The 19,901-nt window shown below is 36.0% G+C and overlaps 1 protein-coding gene across 7 annotated transcripts in view; it reads left to right on the top strand.

The window, feature by feature from the left end:
* SENP7 (SUMO specific peptidase 7) overlaps positions 1-19,901 on the top strand; it is a 37,706-nt gene that overhangs the window by 14,660 nt on the left and 3,145 nt on the right. For 6 of the 7 annotated variants that reach the window (XM_027648575.1, XM_027648579.1, XM_027648577.1 and 3 more), the window contains 17 exons: positions 2,809-2,924; positions 3,648-3,823; positions 4,818-5,172; positions 5,735-5,886; positions 6,752-6,898; positions 8,384-8,417; positions 9,193-9,366; positions 10,937-11,199; positions 12,225-12,358; positions 13,537-13,653; positions 15,186-15,305; positions 16,244-16,336; positions 17,053-17,240; positions 17,656-17,708; positions 18,034-18,071; positions 18,300-18,368; positions 19,431-19,581. In XM_027648575.1, the coding sequence (XP_027504376.1) occupies positions 2,809-2,924; positions 3,648-3,823; positions 4,818-5,172; positions 5,735-5,886; positions 6,752-6,898; positions 8,384-8,417; positions 9,193-9,366; positions 10,937-11,199; positions 12,225-12,358; positions 13,537-13,653; positions 15,186-15,305; positions 16,244-16,336; positions 17,053-17,240; positions 17,656-17,708; positions 18,034-18,071; positions 18,300-18,368; positions 19,431-19,581 (2,380 nt within the window). The remainder of the gene's footprint in view (positions 1-2,808; positions 2,925-3,647; positions 3,824-4,817; positions 5,173-5,734; positions 5,887-6,751; positions 6,899-8,383; positions 8,418-9,192; positions 9,367-10,936; positions 11,200-12,224; positions 12,359-13,536; positions 13,654-15,185; positions 15,306-16,243; positions 16,337-17,052; positions 17,241-17,655; positions 17,709-18,033; positions 18,072-18,299; positions 18,369-19,430; positions 19,582-19,901) is intronic. The other variant, XM_027648578.1, reaches the window with a different exon arrangement.

Below are 19,901 nucleotides of genomic sequence, written 5' to 3'. Positions count from 1 at the left end.
AGTATTAGAATTATATAACATTTTGATATAAGAAGGCAGTTGCATTCAAAGTAAGCTGTATCCTCTTATCTCTTATGGCTACATCTTTGCTCAACAGCAAGTTTTCCACAGGAAAATTTAGCAAGAAATTCGGAGGAAGAAGGTAGAAGGAGGAAGAGAAGAATGTTTGGGTTTTTTTGAGGGCAGGAGTAATTAACAGTTCCCAGGTAAAAGTTGAGAAAAGTAAGTCATATTCCTCATTCTGATACATCAGCATCTTAGAGAACTGAAATTAATAGGCATTAATTTTTAATTCCTTATTTTTTAATATTGGGTTACCCATTGCTACTTAAATTAGCCTGATAAAGTTGCAATTTAGATGAGGGATTTAGATAGAACAGTTTATTAGACTGTCTCAAATATTATATTTGTTGCTAATAGTTTTCTATGATTAGGGTTGAATGAAGTGTGGGGATTTTTTTCATATTGTTGGGGTTTTTTTTGTTTTGTTGAGGGTGTTGTGGGGGTTTTTTTTGTTTTATGGCAAAATCTTTTAGTTTTAGTGTCTGATTTTTTTCACTTGGTAATGTTTTGGATGATGGAAGGTAGTGGGTTTATAGAGAGGAGAACGTGAACTCTTGTATTGCACTCTCTAAATCTGAGGAAACATCTTGAGTTCTTTTTCAAGCTCATATTTGGATGGTGGCTGTTGAATTTTATATTAAGCACAATAATGGTCGGAACTAGTAATTTTTTTTAGCCGTTGGTGTACTCCTCAACTTGCTTTAACTTTGGATTGGTTCATTGCTTGAAGGATTAATATTCTGTTCCTGCTACACAACTTTCTAGTGTATTATGTAAAAGACTTGTCATTAGCAGGAACCAACATTAGGATGATTTTTCACCCCTCCCCAGTGACCAGCACAATAGTACAATTTGTAAGACGTATCACATGGGAAATGGAGAATTTAGGAATTATTTCAACAAAGTCATGGCTTGATCCTAGTCACCTCTCTGTAAGTAAAATCTGTGCATTACATACACTTGGCACTGATTCTTTTGAGGTCCCTTCTTTCAGAGGAGAATAAAACCTCCCCTCTTATAAAGGTTATGCATATGAATGCACATGGTCATACAGAGAGTCTTTTGTATCATCAGAGTAGCTAGAATGCATACTTTGTTTTACTGAAAATTGTGCCAGTTTTGTACTATGAAAATTTCAGATCAAACCAAAGAATTGTCTGATCAGAACAGGGTGGTAATAAGTTAACTAATCTCTACCAGCTAGAACTTGCTGCAAGTTCCCTATTTTCTTTCTTGCTTTTGGTATTACGGAGTTGGTGGACTTTGAGTTGCTTGTTCACTGCAAGCCAGTGTGAAATGCATTTGTTTAAGTCACCACTGACCTATCAGTATAGCTAATGAATTTGAGGTAGGTTTTAAATGTAAAGAAACATAGGGGTTTGAAGTGTTTAAAGTACTTCTTTCCCATGGCTGTTGAGAACACTTTCTACTATATGTATGCTGCCTTAGCTTCATAGGTGATGCATATGTCTGTTAAAGGGTGCTGGATTACCAGCAAAGTTTGAAATTGCAAATAAAATGTGCAGAATTTATGTATAAAGTCAACATGTTTAAGGAAACTTGTTATCTGAAACAGTCCTATTGAGATACTTCCTATTACTGAATGCCTGAATTGTGATCTTGGTGTAAAACAAATGCTGAAAAACGCTTGATGGTTTTTTATGGTCTTTTAAGGCAGTCATATCTATGCAGCTGTTATGCATACAAATATTTAAATTGAGAAAGAGATGTGGTTCCAAAATACAGTTTTCTATAGTGAGGTTATTCCAGAACTAGAGCTACCCGATCTATGCAAGACCCTGTCTTGTTCAATACACAGAATAAATAGTAGCACTTACTGAGCGCTTCTTCTGTGTATGGTCCAATTCATGGTTCTTTGTGAATGGAAAGATAATCAGTAATTTCTTCACAGTCCTTGTACATACTGTTCATTGCTGTAGTATCAGAGCTCTGTGGAAATCTTTATTTGTCTTTGCAGTGTTCCCAAAGAGCAGCAATAATCTACAGATAGGCACTGAAGAATAGGCATCTTTTCAGAAAGTGTCCAACAGTTTTGACTATCTAGTTAGAGATGTCCATGGTTGGTGATGTTCTTTGTGAGTTCAAGCTCAACTGTCAGTGATTTCAGTCATTGTGATGGGCACTTAGCTCTTAGCAAGTTTGAGACCACAGCATTCACAGTTAGACACATTATAAAGCAATGAACATGAAATCCATTTGGATTAAGTATTGTGATCCTTTTCTGTTTCTTTCTCTTTCGTATCCCATCCTCCCTTACTTCCTTCACAGGTTTCAGGCTCTTTCAAGCAGGAGTTTTTATTTCAAATAGTTTCTAATTACAGGGTCTTACTCAATGGATTCTGTTAGTCATGCTGAATCTAAAAAATATACTACATTGTCTCATTCCCACCACATTAATTACAAGTGACTGTTGTTCTCTCTCTCTTTTTCTTATGTGTTCTTGTTGCAGTCACTCCTTACAGCAAATTAATATTTGTGCCTGATGTCATGCGTGCCAGATTTTCGTACTTTGTGCTTTTTGGAAGCATCTGTTTCATTAACATTGTTAGAATACCTCCATATTTCTGCAGTTGGACTGAATTAATAGTGTTTCATTTGCCAAGGTCCACAAATTTTATGAGAAAGGCAGAAGTTTGTGATCTAACCAACTCTAGTTTTTGTTATGATTTTTCTTTCAGTATTCTTTCAAAATTAAAGATAAGTCATAGTTAATATTATTTGCAGGTCTGAACGTTGCCTGAGAAAGACAGATGATGAGCTGTGTAAATTGACCAAGTCCTCTAAGGAACCAGGAAAAACTAATGCTGTCACGTTAAGGAGACGAGAGCTGCAAAAGAAAGGTTTGTAGTGAGCAGTCATCTAGCATTTAAGTATGAATTTTGGAGAGTGTTGGAATAGGAGAGCACAGAAATAGAATAGGTGTTGCAAGCAATGTATGTATTTCCTCACAATGCAGTTTTTCACAGGTGTGGTAAAATATGTCAAATGCCTGATTTTAAATAGGAATAAAACTATGGGGAATCAGACCTGTGGAAGGAAAATGAAACTGAAGAAAGCCTCACTTCACTCTTATAATCCTGATTTTATAAGAAGTCTTTTATAATCAAGAAAGTAATCCATTAAGAATGCTCAGTGGTTTGTGAACACTGCTAAAATGTTTATGCTATTTGACAATACTTGTATTCACTGCTGAAGAATTATGACCTCTGTGCTCAGTCTCCAGGGATAATGTACTGCCTTTTCATACTGATTAGTAATATATGCAGATTAGAACAGGAAATTGAGAATATTGTATCTGGCAGAATATTAAAGAAAGACTAATTCTTACTTGGAAGGGAGCTATGAATTTGTTTATACCCTTATCTTAAGTAATTATGCAATAATAATATTCCTAATTATTTTAGGGAATATGTTTTGGCAACCACTCACAATTTAAAAAAGGAAAGAATTATTAAAGATACCTGTGGAAGATAGCTGCTCCCATGCATTTTATTTAAGACATAACAGATATGGAGAAATGTAAAGGTTTTTAAGGATAATCTGTTAAATCACCTCCTTTTTAGATGCAGAAAACAAGCACTATGATGAACTGGAGAAAAGGGGCACACAGATGAACAGCACTACTCTTAGTCAGAAGGACTCGGGCTCTTTTGCTTCTGAGAAAAGGAAAAGAAGACATAGTGGCCATATTTCTGATGATTGTAATGCACACATTCCAGAAAAATCACTTGTACTCTCTGTAAGTTGCACTTAATTTTAATGTATGTGTTTGTGTACACGCATGCACACACACTTCAGTAGCAGCATTAGCAATATCCCAAATAAAAGAATTATTGTAATAAGTAGGGCTTATTATAGCAGATTATACCCGTTGAGGGAAAGTAGTTCAGTGATGCATCGGAAGGAGTGAGTAAATGTACTTCTGTCCACGGCATCAGAATATGCTTATTGGAGCAAAAAACGTTGTGAGAGGTGAATGACAGTGTTTCTTTCAAACAGGAGCATGGACTAAAAGAATTTTGAAAATAAGACATCTAACTGCTTTAAGGGAAACTTCTTTCACAGGTGATATAGAGTTAGGGACTAATTAGGGGCTTTAATACAAAAATTACTAAATGTACCTGGGGTTGTTGAAATCTTGCAGATGTCATCTTCCTCCCTTCTCCTCAGTTTATTGTACTCTTCCTTAAAGTTTTATTCTTATCCATCATTAAGATTTAAAAAACAAAAAGAAAACAAAAAATCCCCAAAACAAAACATAAACAAAAGACTGAGGGAATCAGTCAAGTACAAAGATTTATATTCAAGCATTTGAATACAATAAAGGCATCCCTGTCACCTTCTGATTAAAACCCCACAGAGACAGGCAGCTGCTGAATCCTGTTAGCCCAGCTGACCAAGCCACACTTTTGGGAAAGTGATGAACATCACTGATTTTTGGTCTTTCAGTGTCAGGCAGAGAGAGAGCGAGTAAAAAATAAGACCTAGTTCCTTGTTCAGTTTGAATGGGGGTCATAATAAACTTCTAAAAGGTTGTCCCTTATGTCTTTATATAATAATAACCTTTGGAATATGAGGAGGAAGAAATTGTCCTGAACTGAGCATTAAATGTTACTGTGTTACACTATAATTATATTTTCTAGCACATAACTAAATCTCAGCGATCACTGATATGAACCATCTAGAAATGTCAAGAAATAAACTTATATCCTGTCTCTGATTCCTGTTTCTAGGAAAAGCAAAGTTTGAGTTCAACTCCTGGCTGCAAAACACCCTGTGAGGACAGACAAGGTGACAGATCTAATACTGTTCTGGTGCTGGATTGTATTCCCCAGCCATTAGATGGAGACTGTAAAGACACTTCCACACACAACCACTTAAGGCCTGCTCACAGCCACACAGAGGAGTCTGGCTCAGAGTCTCCTCCCAGAAGTTTGTCAGAGAAACAGCTTTGTGCCACCAGTGAGGACGTGATTTTACCACGAGTTAGTACGATCAGGAAATGGAAAATGGACCCATCTCAGTACCTGAGCAAGCTGCGGAACAGAATCTGCAGGGGTAATCAGCAACTTGTTTCCATTGACCCAAGTATGTACTATGTCTGTGCTGCTGACAATTACTGTTGGGACACTTAGGTACTAGGAGAACTTGAGCCTGGCTGGCTGGTTGAAACACAGAGAACAAAAGATTGAAGATGGAGAGCACGTTGTGTGTAATGCACTGTGCAGGTTACAGAACAGTGCCTGGAGTCAGAGGCTCTTGTACTTGAGAAACAGGATAGACAGCAAGATTTTAAAATTCCAGTCTTTATTTTGCAGCTGATTTTGTGGCTATGGAAAATGAGCCTGTACTTAAGCTGATGCTTTAGCTGAGAAAAAAATATTCTCTAGTTTGAAGCAACTGAGTTGTGACCTGTTTCTTTTAATAGCTAAATACTTTTAAGGATTGTGGATAGAAGGTGTTCATAAAGATACAAAGCAGTACTTGTTGCATACACTTTCATGCACACAGATCTTGACTGGTTTGGGCAATGTACCTTGATATTACGTACTGCAAGAGAGAATTCTTTACTTGTCTGAAATCCACAATGAATGAAATATTCTTAAGTCTGTGTCATGTAGTATATATATACTTTTTTTTTCCTCTTCAGTCGTCCTTTCCAGTGATGATGAAGATTCACCTTCTGAACCACAGTGCACAGATCTGATGCAGGATAGTATCACTGAAATCAAAGAAACAGACCAACAGTCTGACTTCTCAGCCAAGCAATTGGAAGACAAGATGGAAAGCCACACAGAGCAGGTAGTCTAGTTTTTGGCCTATGTATTGTTATGCCAACCCTTTGTTTCTACAATGTTTGTTGTAGAAAATTGTTTATAGTCCCAGCCACAAGCAGAATTCTCTGGCTCTGAAGCTTCAGTGTTTCTGCAACATACAATGTATTTCCTGTTTTGAAAACAAACTTTTGGAAATATTTTGCATCAGAAAACAAAGGATCCAATAATAACCTGAGCTAGAAATAGACATGATGAAGATACATCTGTGAAAAACTTGTTTTCACACAGCGTTTTAAATTGATTGCAGTTTCTTCTTGTCAACCAGTCCTCTGCTGTAATTCAGTGCATGGAGAAATTCAAGGATCTTTGTTGACAGCAGAGAGAGATAGGGTAAAGTTCCCTTTTCTGTGTGGCTAGCAGTAAAATGTGAATCTAGAACTAGCCATAAAGGTTGTTGCCTCATTTTAGACTTCATTAGCCTTGTGCTGCTTGCTTTGGCCTGGATTTGTGTTATCCTGAAACAAGTCAAGAGCCATTGCTGCCTCCTCTCTCAGGTGCATCATTTTGATCATAAGCATTGAATTGGATCCTGAACCTTTGATATGAAAAGAGAGGTATTATTTTGTTGCTCTGTTTGAGTTTTTACTTGGCTCTAGATTAGTAAAATGCACAGATCATTTCTTGACCATGAAGGTGAAACAAGATCTTTTTAGGCCCTTAAAGACATTGTCAGTAATGGGTGTGTTAACACTTAAAGCTTTTGTGTTATTTTTCATATGGAAGCTGACTTTGGGAGTAAATTCTTACCAGTGTGATGGAAAACTTTCCCAAGTTTACCGAAGGGAAGTATCTCATTTAAAACCCTGTAGTAAATATACTTTTTCTTCCAGTTTTTAACAGAGTCAATTGAAGATAAAAGTCTGATCACCTTACCTTCTGAAAGAACACCTAGAAAACAGATGAACCCATCACTGGAGATTACATTTGATAGTCTATACGTTGGGAGATTTAAATGCTCATCAAGAGGTCCTGCTAGGGTAAGTTGTTCTATTATGATGGTGTTTTGAGAATATTTAAAAATTAAAATTCTGGTAGGCAAAACCAGTGGTACTTAGTATGGAACCACTCAGTTTTGATTATTGTTGCATCAAATTCCTTTGGCTAAACAATGGAGTGTGTATCCATTACCTTGTACATTTGGATTGCTGTCAGAAAAGCTAACTGATTTTCTCTGGCCACAGTTTTCAGATGTAAAGGTTCTGTATAAATGCTGTACTTGAGAAGTCACACTGAGGATGCTTGTAATGAATTCTAACAGAAAATAATGGCCATATTAGTGCCAATTAATGTCACTTAAAAGAAACACCAATTACTTTTCTCAGAAATAGTAATGATTTAGAATAAAGTAATCCATAATGATCAGAGTTCAGATATATACTATGCTCTAATCTTGCCTTTTAAACAGAAAATTGCTTGTTTTGTGGCTTTAAAGTGCATAAAAACAATACTAAAACCAGTAGTGCAAAGGCAACATGCTACTCACTGGGTGTAGAAACATAAGTGAAGATGTGCTTAAATGGAGTACCAGTTCCAGAAGTTTCAACAGGTCTTTCACCAGGCTCATTCTGTGTATTGCAACTGAAAAAGAAATGTTTGAACCTGCATATGTTCTGTTACTTTCAGTAAGACATCTTGAAATCTGGGATTGTACTAATAATAATAATTTTAGGTTTTCAGAAAACAGCAGTTCTGTGCAGCAGTTCTCATGCAGTTATGGAAACGTTTCATGGTAACTTCCTAAATTAACAGACCAAAATAATTTGAAGGATGAATTGAAATAATTTTAGAATCAATGCTTTAGGTGTAAAGTAGACATTTTCCTTGGAGAACCCAACTTTGTGCTTACTATGGTAATGTAGGAGAAACCTCTTCTGTCAATGTACATAAGAACCTTTTGTCAAAAGGACTCTTTATTTAGCAAAGTCTCTTTAACTTAGCAGCAGTGCAAGTGGAATCCTTCAAGGCCTTTAATTCAAAAATTATTGTAAATAGCAAAGTAACACCCCAGCGTTGAACCGTTTCTATCGCATCCTTAATTCAAATAGTGCATCTGACAGCCTATCATGGGTTGCTTTAGCTCCTTTTGTCTCAAGTGTTCATCTTTTTTTCTTCTTCTTCTTAAAGAGCCTATAGGCAGCTCTGCAACTTTATGCTTATTTCTCAGTATATAGCATCTATGCAAGTTATTTGCTGTCATTTAGGTTCTGCAGTATGTCTTCAGGAATGTTCTTTCAGGTGAAATAGGCAATATGAAGTCTCAGACTATGCATATTTGACTTGATAGTGTCAGGCTAATGGTTGGACTTGGTGAATTGTGTTTTCCAACCTAAATGACTCTATTATGTTTTCAGTGTATTTGGCTATAAGAAAAGACATGCAGATAATTAAAAATTCTTATATTGATTTAATCAATTTGTAAAAATCAAAGTAATTTTTTTTTTTTTTTATTATTCTTATTTCAGTTTACAGCAAAGAATATTGTGATCCCACTCCAGGGTAAGAGAATTTTTTTCTTTAAGGTTCTCATAACTGTATCTTTAAAGTATTGCATTAAAATACTAAGTATGTATTTCTGTCATGAGTAATTTATACTCTTACTTGCTTTCACAAAGACATTAGATAATTTTCACTTATTTACATTTTTCAGTAAAGGAGTTTTGGTGTCTATAATGTAATCCTTAATAACTTATCAGTTTCCTGTACTTTTAAGATGGGCTTTGTAGTTTTAATGGCCTTTCCTCCCATATTCCTACATATCACAGGTGTTGAACTATAGTAAAAATGACTGTGCATATTTTTGAGGTGAAACATTGATCTTTTCAGATTAGGGATTTATACCCTCAGGTGAATTAAACAACAATGTATGAGTTGACTAAAGATAAGAGGAATATAACGGTAGATTTGCATTAAGTTGGTTTTTCAAAGGTAATGTGTGCAGTTCTGAATTAGATTGACTAAAAGCAAATAGGAGTTCGTGATTTTCAATTTTTTTTGTTTGCTTTTAGAAAAAATACAACTTTTTTTTTTTCAGGAAGAATCCCAGGTTTAGATGTTTAGCTTTTAGTCTTACAATTTGGTAACTTTGTGTTACATAGTTTGATGTAACTCATTTCAGTGTTGACTTCTCAATATTTTATGTAATACCAGGAATAAAATCTACAAGTACTGTGTTAATATGCTCTGGTTGTACTTAGATCTCAGCATGTAATTACTGTAATATATATGACTATGGTTTTATAGGTATGGTTCTTTTAAATTCTGTTCTCTACAGTGGCTCTCAATAGGAACGTTAAGCTGGCAGTGGATACTCTGGATCTCAGAAGGTTTGGCTTGTGGAGAAGTGATGGTGGCTCCTCTTCAACAATTATCATTTTTCTTTGGTTGTCTGTGGATTATGTAGAAAACATGGAAACCCAATTGGGAAAGTTAGTTATCAGCAAGCCATGTGAGTAATCTCTTTCCTTAAATGCAAAGGAGAGGTCTAATTTATGGCATGTCAATAAAGTGGTTATTTTACAGTTGTGTTTTTTGAATGTGGAGGAAAGCTTATTGCATTTTAAAGATAATGTGGCCAGTATTGCTTTTCTAAAATGCCTTGCTATACTTGTATTTGGAAGAAAAAATCTAACGTAATATGATTCAAAACCACTGCTATTTAATAAAAAGACCTCAAAATGCAGTTTAATTGTAATCTGTGTGAAAAAGGCCTGGTAACTAGGCTTGTGTATAAAACATCTCTCCCTTTAAAATATATGGGATGTTTTACTTGTCCTTACTCCTGAGTGTTGTATATGCTAGATAAAAGGCTTGGCAAGTAACGATTGAGTTGATCTTTGACAAGATTGCATTGGGCCATTGCATTATTATTGAAGAAAATTTTCCCTAAAGGCCAAGTGGGCTCTTTAGTCTTTAGGTTATTATAGACTGACTCTATTTGTTTATCTAGCATGCAACTCTGTAACACTGAGTATAAATTTCGCTCATATGTTCACAGTGGCACAATTACACCAGATTTTTACATAAGGAAAATCATTGCAAAATAGCATCTACAAAAATGATAATGTCAGAGTTGCTGGTAATTTAGTAGTATGTATTCCCTGTGCAGTCACCACCTGTATGAAGAAAAACTATAAGTGATGTTAGTTTAACATAAGGAGTGCAAGTAGTTTGAAGCAAAATGCTGAGTGAAATTTTAGCAGAGGGCTGCCTTTAATTGATGTAAGTTTATTGAAGTTACTGGTAGCTTCTGTAGACACAGTTTCCAGTGAAATGAGTGGAATCTGAGGCTGTGAGGCATCTTTTACTCTTAGGTTTATTTACCTTGGTTACATTCTTGCTGAAGAAACCTTCTGCTCTGCCTTCTTAGTGTGTTAACATTAGAGGAAAATATAACTTGGTGCTGCTGACAGCCTGAAAGGGGTCAGAGGAGTTCCTCAACCAGGAGAGTTAGAAAGGACTTTAGAAGACAAGATAGGCTGTGCTGATCAATGCACACGGAATGGCCAGACAAGTGTAATGACCAGCAAAGTATTTAGATGTGACTGGTCCTTTTTATGCCCTTAGCCCTCTCTTTTCCCACACATCTTCCTCCCCAAATCACCTGAATGCCTCCCTTTGCCTCCCTTTAGTTCTTCCCTTAATCCATATTAAATTCTTAGTAATCCCAAAATGCAATTCAGTATCAACCCCTTATCAGTTCAGAAAGTGCTCTAGCATCGACTTCGTGGGTTTCAGATCTGGACCCTTGGGCTGAGACTTTCCTGGGAAGGGCCCAGAGTGTGTTTATCTTCCTCAAAGTCCTTAATTTGTGTTCCTACCTGTCATTTTGCTCCTGTGCTCCTCTGGGCTTATCAGGTGGGCCATTGGTGGGCTGATGGCCCCTGTGATGAACCTGGTAGGGTATTATTTGGGCTCCCCTGCCTGCCATTGTCTCTCTGTGCTCCTTTGTGGGTGTGCAAACAAGTTCTTATCACATAATCTAATAGTTAATACTATCCATTCTCTCCTTTTTCCAGCCAAACCTGGTGAATTTGTATTTCTTGAATTGTCCCAGCCACTCACAGAATGGGAAGAAGACAGACTGACTGAACTGATTACAGATGTGAGCAAGAAGAACAGAGCACCAGATCTCGCCGAGTTTTTGTCTTTGAAACAAGCATTTTCCTTGTTTAAGGATCTTTCTCCTGAAGAAAGCTCTTTTGTGAGATACCATAAGGATCTACTAAAGCAATATATGCCAAAAAAGAATACCTCAGATGCTCATGAACCTGCAGTTCAGGTTAGTGTGTAACTGTTGCTTTATTTATCACCACCTTTTGGCATTCACACATTCTAGTAAATTTTCCATCAACCTTCTTTCTTAATCCACGGCTCAAAAAAAATCAGTCGTGGTTGTTGCAAAATTTGCAGTCAACTAGGTTGTGTCCACAGAGGGAGAGTGTGTAGACCTCATCAGTGAGTAGCAAGTACCTATGCTTTAGATTGACTCATGGTTGTGTATATTTAGAATAGGGGTTTCCTGCCCTTGTGGTGTCTCCAGGGCAGCAAATGGGAGTTAATGAAGTTATGAGTGGTGGAGACATTTTTTGGTTGAGCTGGAAAGGCAGCAGAGGAGGAGCCGTGTATATTGTTCTCCAGACACCTCTAGATGTACTTTCAAGCTTCTCCACAGCTTGAAATGCTGAATGATTCCTCAGGCTGCTGGGGAGATGTCTGTGCAAGTTAATGTATTGTCATGGTTTAAACCCTCTGAGGAGTAAATGTCTAAATCCAACTCCACGTCATTACCACTTCAGAAATTACATATATTTGTTCCCACTAGTAAAAAGCACAGAGACAACAGATAAATATGATCCGTGAAACTGGAGACTTAAATAGTGAGCCAGCCAGTTCAAATCTGTATCGTTTTTCAGGCAAATCATTTAAGGGCTGGATTTTCAAACCTTCCAAGCACACACAGCTCCAAGTAAGACAGTCTTATACTTGTCTCCATCCTTTCAGGTCATGTTTCTTCTCCAAAACCGATTCTGCATCACTTGACTAAATAATACTTGGACAGTTTTGGAGAGATTATGACCTAAGACCTGTCATCATTTTAAAAGATTCATTACTTTTTTATTGCCTGAGTGGTGGCACATTTGCCTAAATCCTGAAGGTTACACTTTTGCTCTCCAGCAAGAATCCTCTTCAGTGATGCAGGTTATTCCTATGGTCTTTAAGCCTGAATTTTCTGTATTCTGTTTTACATATGTATCAAGCTGCATAATGCTTTTTACTACTATTATTGTGGTTTTTTTCTCATAGGAATCAAACCTAAAAGTGATCAGGCCCAGTTATGCCCTTGCAAATAAGCAGAACAGTGGTTGCTATTCTATCTCTTTGTCCTCTGCACTGAATGAAGAATGGAAAGAAGTAAGAGAAACAGGAGCAGTTAAGAAGTAAGTAATATTTCATATAAATGAGAAAGTAAAAGAAATTGAATAAATAAGTTGTTAAGTGAGGGCTTTTATTCCAACTACCATTCTTTAGTTGATTTTGAAGTTGTGTGAAAGTTGCTTTTAGATATCTAAAATATCCCCAAGTCTAAGTGTAGTTATTCCTATTCCATCCTGATAATTAACAGACAGAATGGATGTATTACAGGATTACAGAAAATCTCACAGAAACTGAAGAATACCTGAACTGTGACTACAAGGTCTCATCATGGGTGCATCAGTGGGGAGGGTAGGGACCTCATGGGTTCCGTAAGTGTCCATCTAAGTCCATCTTAGCAGAACTACTACTAACTTAAGATGAACCTTTTTTAAAATGTAAACTGTTTTCTTTCACTGTGTCACACACTATTTATAACTGATGTGTCATACAGTTTACTTATTAGTACAGAAACTTGATTGAAAAAAGACACTAGTGTATCAAGATGCTGGGAGAGCACTGACATGCCCTCAGTTCTGTCTGCACTTGCCTCTTGTAGTACAGCAAACATTACTGGATTAAATTGCTCTTAAGAACTCTGGCCTTTTGCTGTCACTGTTTCTACTGACTGTTGGTTTTGCTTCTTCAACAGCAAAAATGCTCAGTTCATGGTTCCAGTTAGTTAATATGGTTTTTAATCTGGAGCCTTTTATGTACATTTTAAATACTAGTGGTAGGAGTAACTTGGGCAGTTTTAAACCACTTACAAATACATATGCTACATGAGGTGTAAGCCCAAGTTCTCTGACTGGAAATGTGGGAGTCCTTGTTGGACTGTTCATTCAGACCATTTGTCCTCTAGTATTTCTCCACATTTTATATTTCTTCACAGAAGAAATTTTATATTTCTTCACATTTGTCAACTTCTTTTATGAAGAATAGAAAAACAAGATGAAGGTAAAAAATAGTCTCCTTTCAAAAGTTTTTCTCAAAGTTTCAGTGTGCATTGGAGTGAGTATTTCTTTTGAAACACTTAGCTATTGGCAGAAGAAATGGTAAAGGACTTTTGAGTTAGCCAACAGTTTCAAGAACTACTACTTTTAACAGGTTTTCTAGAAAATCTTCTACATGTGAAACAGCCATACTAAGAAGAATGTCATGTAAAACAGTTTGTCACTGTTATCACGTGATTTATGTTTTCTAGTTTAATTGTTTACCCACCCCCACCTGCAAAGGGAGGACTGGGAGTCACAAGAGAAGACCTAGAGTGCTTAGAATATGGAGAGTTTCTCAATGATGTCATCATTGATTTCTATCTTAAGTAAGTAATCACAGTCTTGTTTGTACCTTTCTTTCTAGGGCCTGATCTGGACTTGAATGTTACTGTAAATGTTGGTCACTAAACACAATACAACAATTTCAGGAGTAAAGAGTGTGATGAATTCGTATGTTGGATTTTTCTAAAAGCTTTTTTATATTCTTAGCAGTTTTATTTGTTTTAATTTAATTCTTTTTGTCCCTCTAAAGAGCTGTGATATAATCCAGACAGAATAACTAAAGGAAAAAAAGCCTTTTGGTGACCTTACATAACAGAAAGTGCTGAGCAGTGTTAAGTAGGCAGTTGAACAAAGTAGATGGTCTGCACTAGTATTTTATTTACTAAGTTTGCATGAAGTGGAGCATCCTCTGCTATTCTTTGCAATTTCAGGCATTTTTCTGCTGCAGATCTTCTGCAGAAAGGAACACAGCTAATACTTCTTGAGGAAGTTGTGCTTGGCTGAGCTACTCCATGCCACCCTGCTAAAGTTGCTTGTGAAAGCAATTTTTCAAAAACTGGCACCGTGGCCACCATTCCCTGAAGTTGAGGTTTATTTTCACTCTGTTGACTTAGACCTAAGAAGAATTCTGGTTCGTTAAAGGTTGTCAGCAAGAATTCCATTTTACTTGGCATCCAGATGGCTGAAGGAGCAGGAGCCATAGGAAGCCTTTTCTAAAGGAGTGAGAAAGGCAATGTGTTACAAAGTGTTTCAATGGGATATTGCAGCAGACCCCCCCCTTGTATTTTGCCCTAAAATAGAAATAAATAACGCAGCATGGTCCTCTCAACAACTGTAGCTTCATCTCAACAGAAAAGAAAGATTTAAATTAAAGAATTTAATGCAATCGTTGCAAAAACTTCTCTGCTTTTAAAATTTGTTAGACTTCCCACATTCTCAGTTTTCATTGTGTTGCAAGTTGTATCATGTATGGCTGTGTTTCCCAAGTCATCAGATGAAGCTAGAGGCACCTTGTGTAGGATAACTGCAGTTATGAGAGCTTTGGTCTTCTAGGATGACAGAAGAAACACTCAAGCTGATGTTTATAGTGAAATTATTGGCAGTGAAATAATAAGTACTTGTAGAATATTTGACTTAACTTTCATATGCTTAAATTGTCTGTTTTACTTCTTTAGGTTATTGTACTGACCTTTGCATGTTGTACTATGCTTTTTGTACATGCAGGAGTATATCACTCCATAGGTTTATAATTGGTCAGGTTTTAAGCCTGTCTTAATTGCAAGGGCTAGATACCTAACATTAAAAATAAATTCAGAAACTTGAAGCACAAACCTAGGACAAAAAATTATTGCATTCTTAGTAGTTTCTTGGCTGCTACACACTCTGATGTCCATGCATGTGAATAGTTACAATAGAGCAGAGAGAAAAGTTTGTCATAATTAGTGGCTATGAAGACAACTGGTAGTAAGTATAACCTGAGTGTGATAAGTCATTAAAATAACTGTCCTTTTTTAATCAGTAATGGTAGTTTCTAGAAAAGGAATTTAATAATTTCCTTTTTTTTCCTCTTTGGTAGGTACCTGTTGTTGGAGAAGGCACCAAAACGTCTTGCTGACCGTACACACATTTTTAGTAGTTTCTTCTATAAGTGCCTGACCAGGACAGAAAAAACCTCTGAGGGGGATGTCAAAGTTTCGTAAGTTTGTTTTAGGTGCCATTATGACCAGAAACAAGCTATCTATTTATACCACTTGGAAGTTCTCCAGCTCATCTACTGATTAGTACATGAAATAGTAATTGGTGTTCTCCAAAGGATTAGTGGTCGAATATTGTAACTCACAATTAAGTGTGTTGGTGTTTTTCCTTAAAATCTACATGTGATTCATACTGAATATGAATGAAAATGTTATCACCTTTCTCCAACTTTATCCGAATCTTTACTTCAGACAGTTATTTATGTATTTGGTATTTTTATCAGAAACTCAGAGCAAAGTTCTATGAAATGTTGGTTTCTATTTCAACTTGTGCAAACTAAGAAAACTGAAAATCTAAATTTAGTTTTCTTCCTAGAATTTTCTTATTCTCCTATTATCATCTCCTCATGCTTTATGTCTGTAGAACTGGAAATGAAATGTGCTCCAGCACTTAAATCTCTGGACTGGAGGCAATCTGTTTCTCTTCTGTGTTTGCTGCAGGTGTGCTAGATGACCCTGTGCAAAGCATTTAGCTTTTTCCCTTCAAAAGATAAGGTTGTACAGACAGGCCTTCAAAAGTGGCACTGGAAAGTTAAATTCATAGATGTTTTTATATTACTATAGATCTGGTTTTACACTGGTGTTTAGATGAGATTTTTGCATTTGGTGTAGTAAATAATAATTACTTGATAAATAACTGCAAGAAATCCATTCAAATCTATGAGTAATTTTTTTCCAGAACAGTTTGAGATGGTTCAGAAATAGCTTGTTCGTCACTTGGGCTCAATGGTGTGCTGATTTATTTTTAATCTGTGGGGAAATTTCAAGACTAAGTGAAAAACACATTGAGGGACTGGGGAGGTGTAGGAGTCCTAATTGCTGTGCTTGCTTTAACTAAATAGAACAAAACCAAATAACAGTTGTCATTTGGTTTCTTCAGAGTGGCACAGAGAAGACACAGAAGAGTAAGAACATGGACTCGTCGTATAAATATCTTCAGTAAAGATTATATCTTTGTACCTGTGAATGAGGAGTAAGTCTGTGTGTTTTCAACACTTTTTTTGATATTTAAAGATTTAAATATTTGAATGTTGTGGTGGTAAAAATTTATGGCTGTAAGGTTGGATCATTGGACGTGACACTTAAGATTTTGAAGAAGTAACAGGTGTGAAATGGGTAATTTTGAAGTCTCTTCTAAAGACAAAATGCTTATTCAGTTGTCACTAGTAAACTTTGCACTTTTGGTGTTTACAAAAAGTAGTTTGTAAAAGTAGTCTGTGCCTTGGCCTGGTTGAGTAACTGACCTGGACATGGAAACTCTCTTGTAAAACTGAATAGTCATGGAGAGGTATATATGGAAAATAGGTGCAGAAAGAAATGAGGCTAAAGGTATGCCAATACCTTCAGCTATATTCAAAACTGGGATCACCATCACAGATTATTACTTTTTCTTTTTCCTTACATTTTGGGATGGGTGCTCAAACATTGATAAATTGCTGTGATGAATTTTTGGGGTTTTTTTTTTTCAAAGGAATTGATGCTGATTTTTGCTGTTATGCCACAATGCAAAGTGAAAAAATGAATGAGAGGATTGGTATGAAATGCCATAAAGGAACATGGCAATGATGGTTATGTATCACAGAACAGTTGCTCATGAGCTCTCAGTATTATAAAAGCTTTTCATAGCCTTTTGAGAACCAAATGTTACACAGTTTTAACATTTCTCCCCGTCTCCCTCCTGCTGGGCAGGTCTCATTGGTACATTGCAGTTATCTGTTTCCCTTGGTTAGAAGAAGCTGTGTATGAGGAGTGTCCCCATCAGAATTCCTTATCTCACCAGTCTCCACTTCGATCAGAGAGTGAGAACACTAGACCTGGTTCAGTGTTCTTCAAGGGTGAAGAAGAAATGGATTCTAACAGAATTTTGTTCTCAAAAGGTAGGTAATCTAGAAAAGAATGATGTCAAGCGATATACGGTTCTAATAGTGTCTTAATCTTTGAAGGAGGGAAATTAAGTAAGAGATAGTTTTTAGGATATCAAGGCTGATGTAGTTTGTTTTTATATTGCCATGCATAGCAAGGACTGCAAGTTATCTGCAACTCTGGAAAATACTGGAAGGGACATGTAAAATCAGTGATGATTGGGAAGTCATTTCAGTAAGAATTTTATCAGGAAAATTACCCTCAGTAACTCTGCTATTTGAACATTCAGATGGGAATGTTCAAAATTAGTTTATAAATTAGTTCTTCACTATCATATTTTGAATACTAATAATCAGGAGCTTGAAAATAAAAAAATTTTGGTTAGAAAATATTTTCTTAAAGACTTACTAATTTGTTCTTTTGTACTAGGTGGCAATGAAATTGCTGCTGCTGCTTCAGTTCTAGATTCAGCTATTTCTAAAGTAAGTACCTTTTTGTACTGACAGAGGAAATGTATTACTCTGGTTCTGAAGGCTGTGAGACTTTGACCAAGTGATTTTGCATCATCTTTTTTGCAGTACCTATCAGTGTTTGCATAGCCTGCAGTATGTGCAAGACATTTTTGATTAACTTTAAGTCCTCCTTTGCCTACCTATGTTGCTCTGCTATGCTTTCACATGTTTTTAAAAATGATTTATCTGTCTTTCTGAAATGAGAGCTTCTCTCACTACCTTTATATTTATAAAGATGGTAGTTTGTAATTGCTGTTGGTTTCTTTAAAGATTATTTTCTTTTCTTTTCTCTCAGATCTCCCTAAGTAATTCCAAAAGGCAGATTTGTAAAAGGTATGTTTCAGTTTTCTTTCTAATTTTGTAACATTAAATTACATTAAGAAATTCTGCAGTAATTCAGTTATTTTTCATAAAGCCACAGCTGTAGGTACTTGTCCATTTTTACTGCATTGGTTCAGATATTGATGCTCTTGGTAAGCTCTATTCTAATAAAATACTTGCTTCAGTAGTGTGATAATGAAAGACTGCAATGATTTGTTTGTTTATTTTTGTTGTATACAGGCCTTGTATACTCATCTTAGATTCTTTGAAAGCTGGTTCTGTGCAGAAAACAGTTCAGGTTTTGAGAGAGTAAGTACAGTTTCTATCCTTTAACAAGAGGTGCTGCTGGTCATATGTCTGTATTCAAAATACTTTTCTCTATAAAGGTGTATATTTCTAATGCTAAAGGAAAATCCAGGAAGAGTCACAACAAAGAAAACTATGACGACAATACAGAGGCTTCCATGAAAAGCTTGTCTTTATTCTGCAGTGCAAATATAATGCAAAACTGTAAAATGGACAGTTTTTAAAACTGGAAAAAAAAGAGAAGTACTGGGGGTTTTGTTGTTGAGGGGTGGGAGAGTTTATCCCATCCAGTTGAGTAATTGAGGGTGTTTTTAAGGATGGAAAAACATTTTTTAAAACTAATACTTTGAAATTTAAGTTTTGGTTTTCCAAAAGGCTGATGTTCATTGTTTTGATGGTAGTTTCAGAATTACAGTGTTAAATCCACTCCTATATATGTACAAAAATGTAGAAAGTAGACTGAAGCTGTCTAAAAGCTTGATATGTCAGTATAGTTAGAGTGGAATGGTATTATTTGTTTTGAAGAATGAGAGTAAAAGCATATTCAGTCTTTTTTGTGATAAGTGTGTAAGTATTGGAAGAATGTCCTAAAAATTTCAGTACTTTTACATGTTCCTCGTTACTTTGACATCTATCAACAACTTTTTAAAAAGTTGTTAGTTATTTGAATCAAAACAGAATTGTTCATTTTCTGCTGACCTTCTAGGATGAATCCAGGAAGAATCTGTGTGATAGCCAGGAAAGATTCCTGGAGTTATTCCTTAAGATTTAAAAATGTTCTGGTATCCTAATAGCTCAAAGAAATTCAGCACAAATAACTGTTTTTAAGTAATATCATGCCTATTTCTGTTTTGTATATTTCTTATTATGTGGTAGAGATGCCTCTGAGTGCAGTAGAATATTGAATAGTTGAAATAGTGTATAAATTTCTTTGACAGATTCTGTTAAAAATAAATTGATTAAAGCTATTTTAGCTTTTTGGCCAGCTCTGGAACGATAATGAATAGTATCCCCAAAAAACTGAACTATTTCTCAAGTATTTCAACTGACTGCTTTCTCTTGTAGGTACCTTGAAATGGAATGGGAAGCTAAGCGAAAGACACATCGGGAATTCAGTAAATCAACAATGATTGACCTGTGTCCCAGGGTGCCTAAACAAGATAACAGCAGTGATTGTGGGGTCTATTTGCTGCAATATGTGGAAAGCTTTTTCCAGGTACAAATCAAAACTACCTTCCCCTTTCCACCAAATTACCTTAAACCCCAAAAATGTATTTTTGAAGGAAATAGCCAGACACAAAAGTCTGTGATGCACAGTGTTAGAAGTGTCAAAGCCATTCGAAGAAGAGGAGATTAAACCCATTCTTCACATAGGGGCTGGGATCTTTATATCTGGTTTCTCATCTGTCTGTCAGCAAACATTTCTGACCCTATAGTTAAATGTTGCTTTTACATTGACACATTCAATATCCCTAAGTGTTTGGGTGTATTTGGAGTCTGTTTCATGGTATCTTTGCATCAGTTCTTGTAGCATCT

The sequence above is a fragment of the Corapipo altera genome, unplaced genomic scaffold (genome assembly GCF_003945725.1).
Source record: "Corapipo altera isolate COAL_440 unplaced genomic scaffold, ASM394572v1 58, whole genome shotgun sequence".
Classification (NCBI taxonomy): Eukaryota; Metazoa; Chordata; class Aves; order Passeriformes; family Pipridae; genus Corapipo; species Corapipo altera.
Note: the sequence above shows the minus strand (reverse complement) of the source record. Positions and strands in the feature narration are given on the sequence as shown.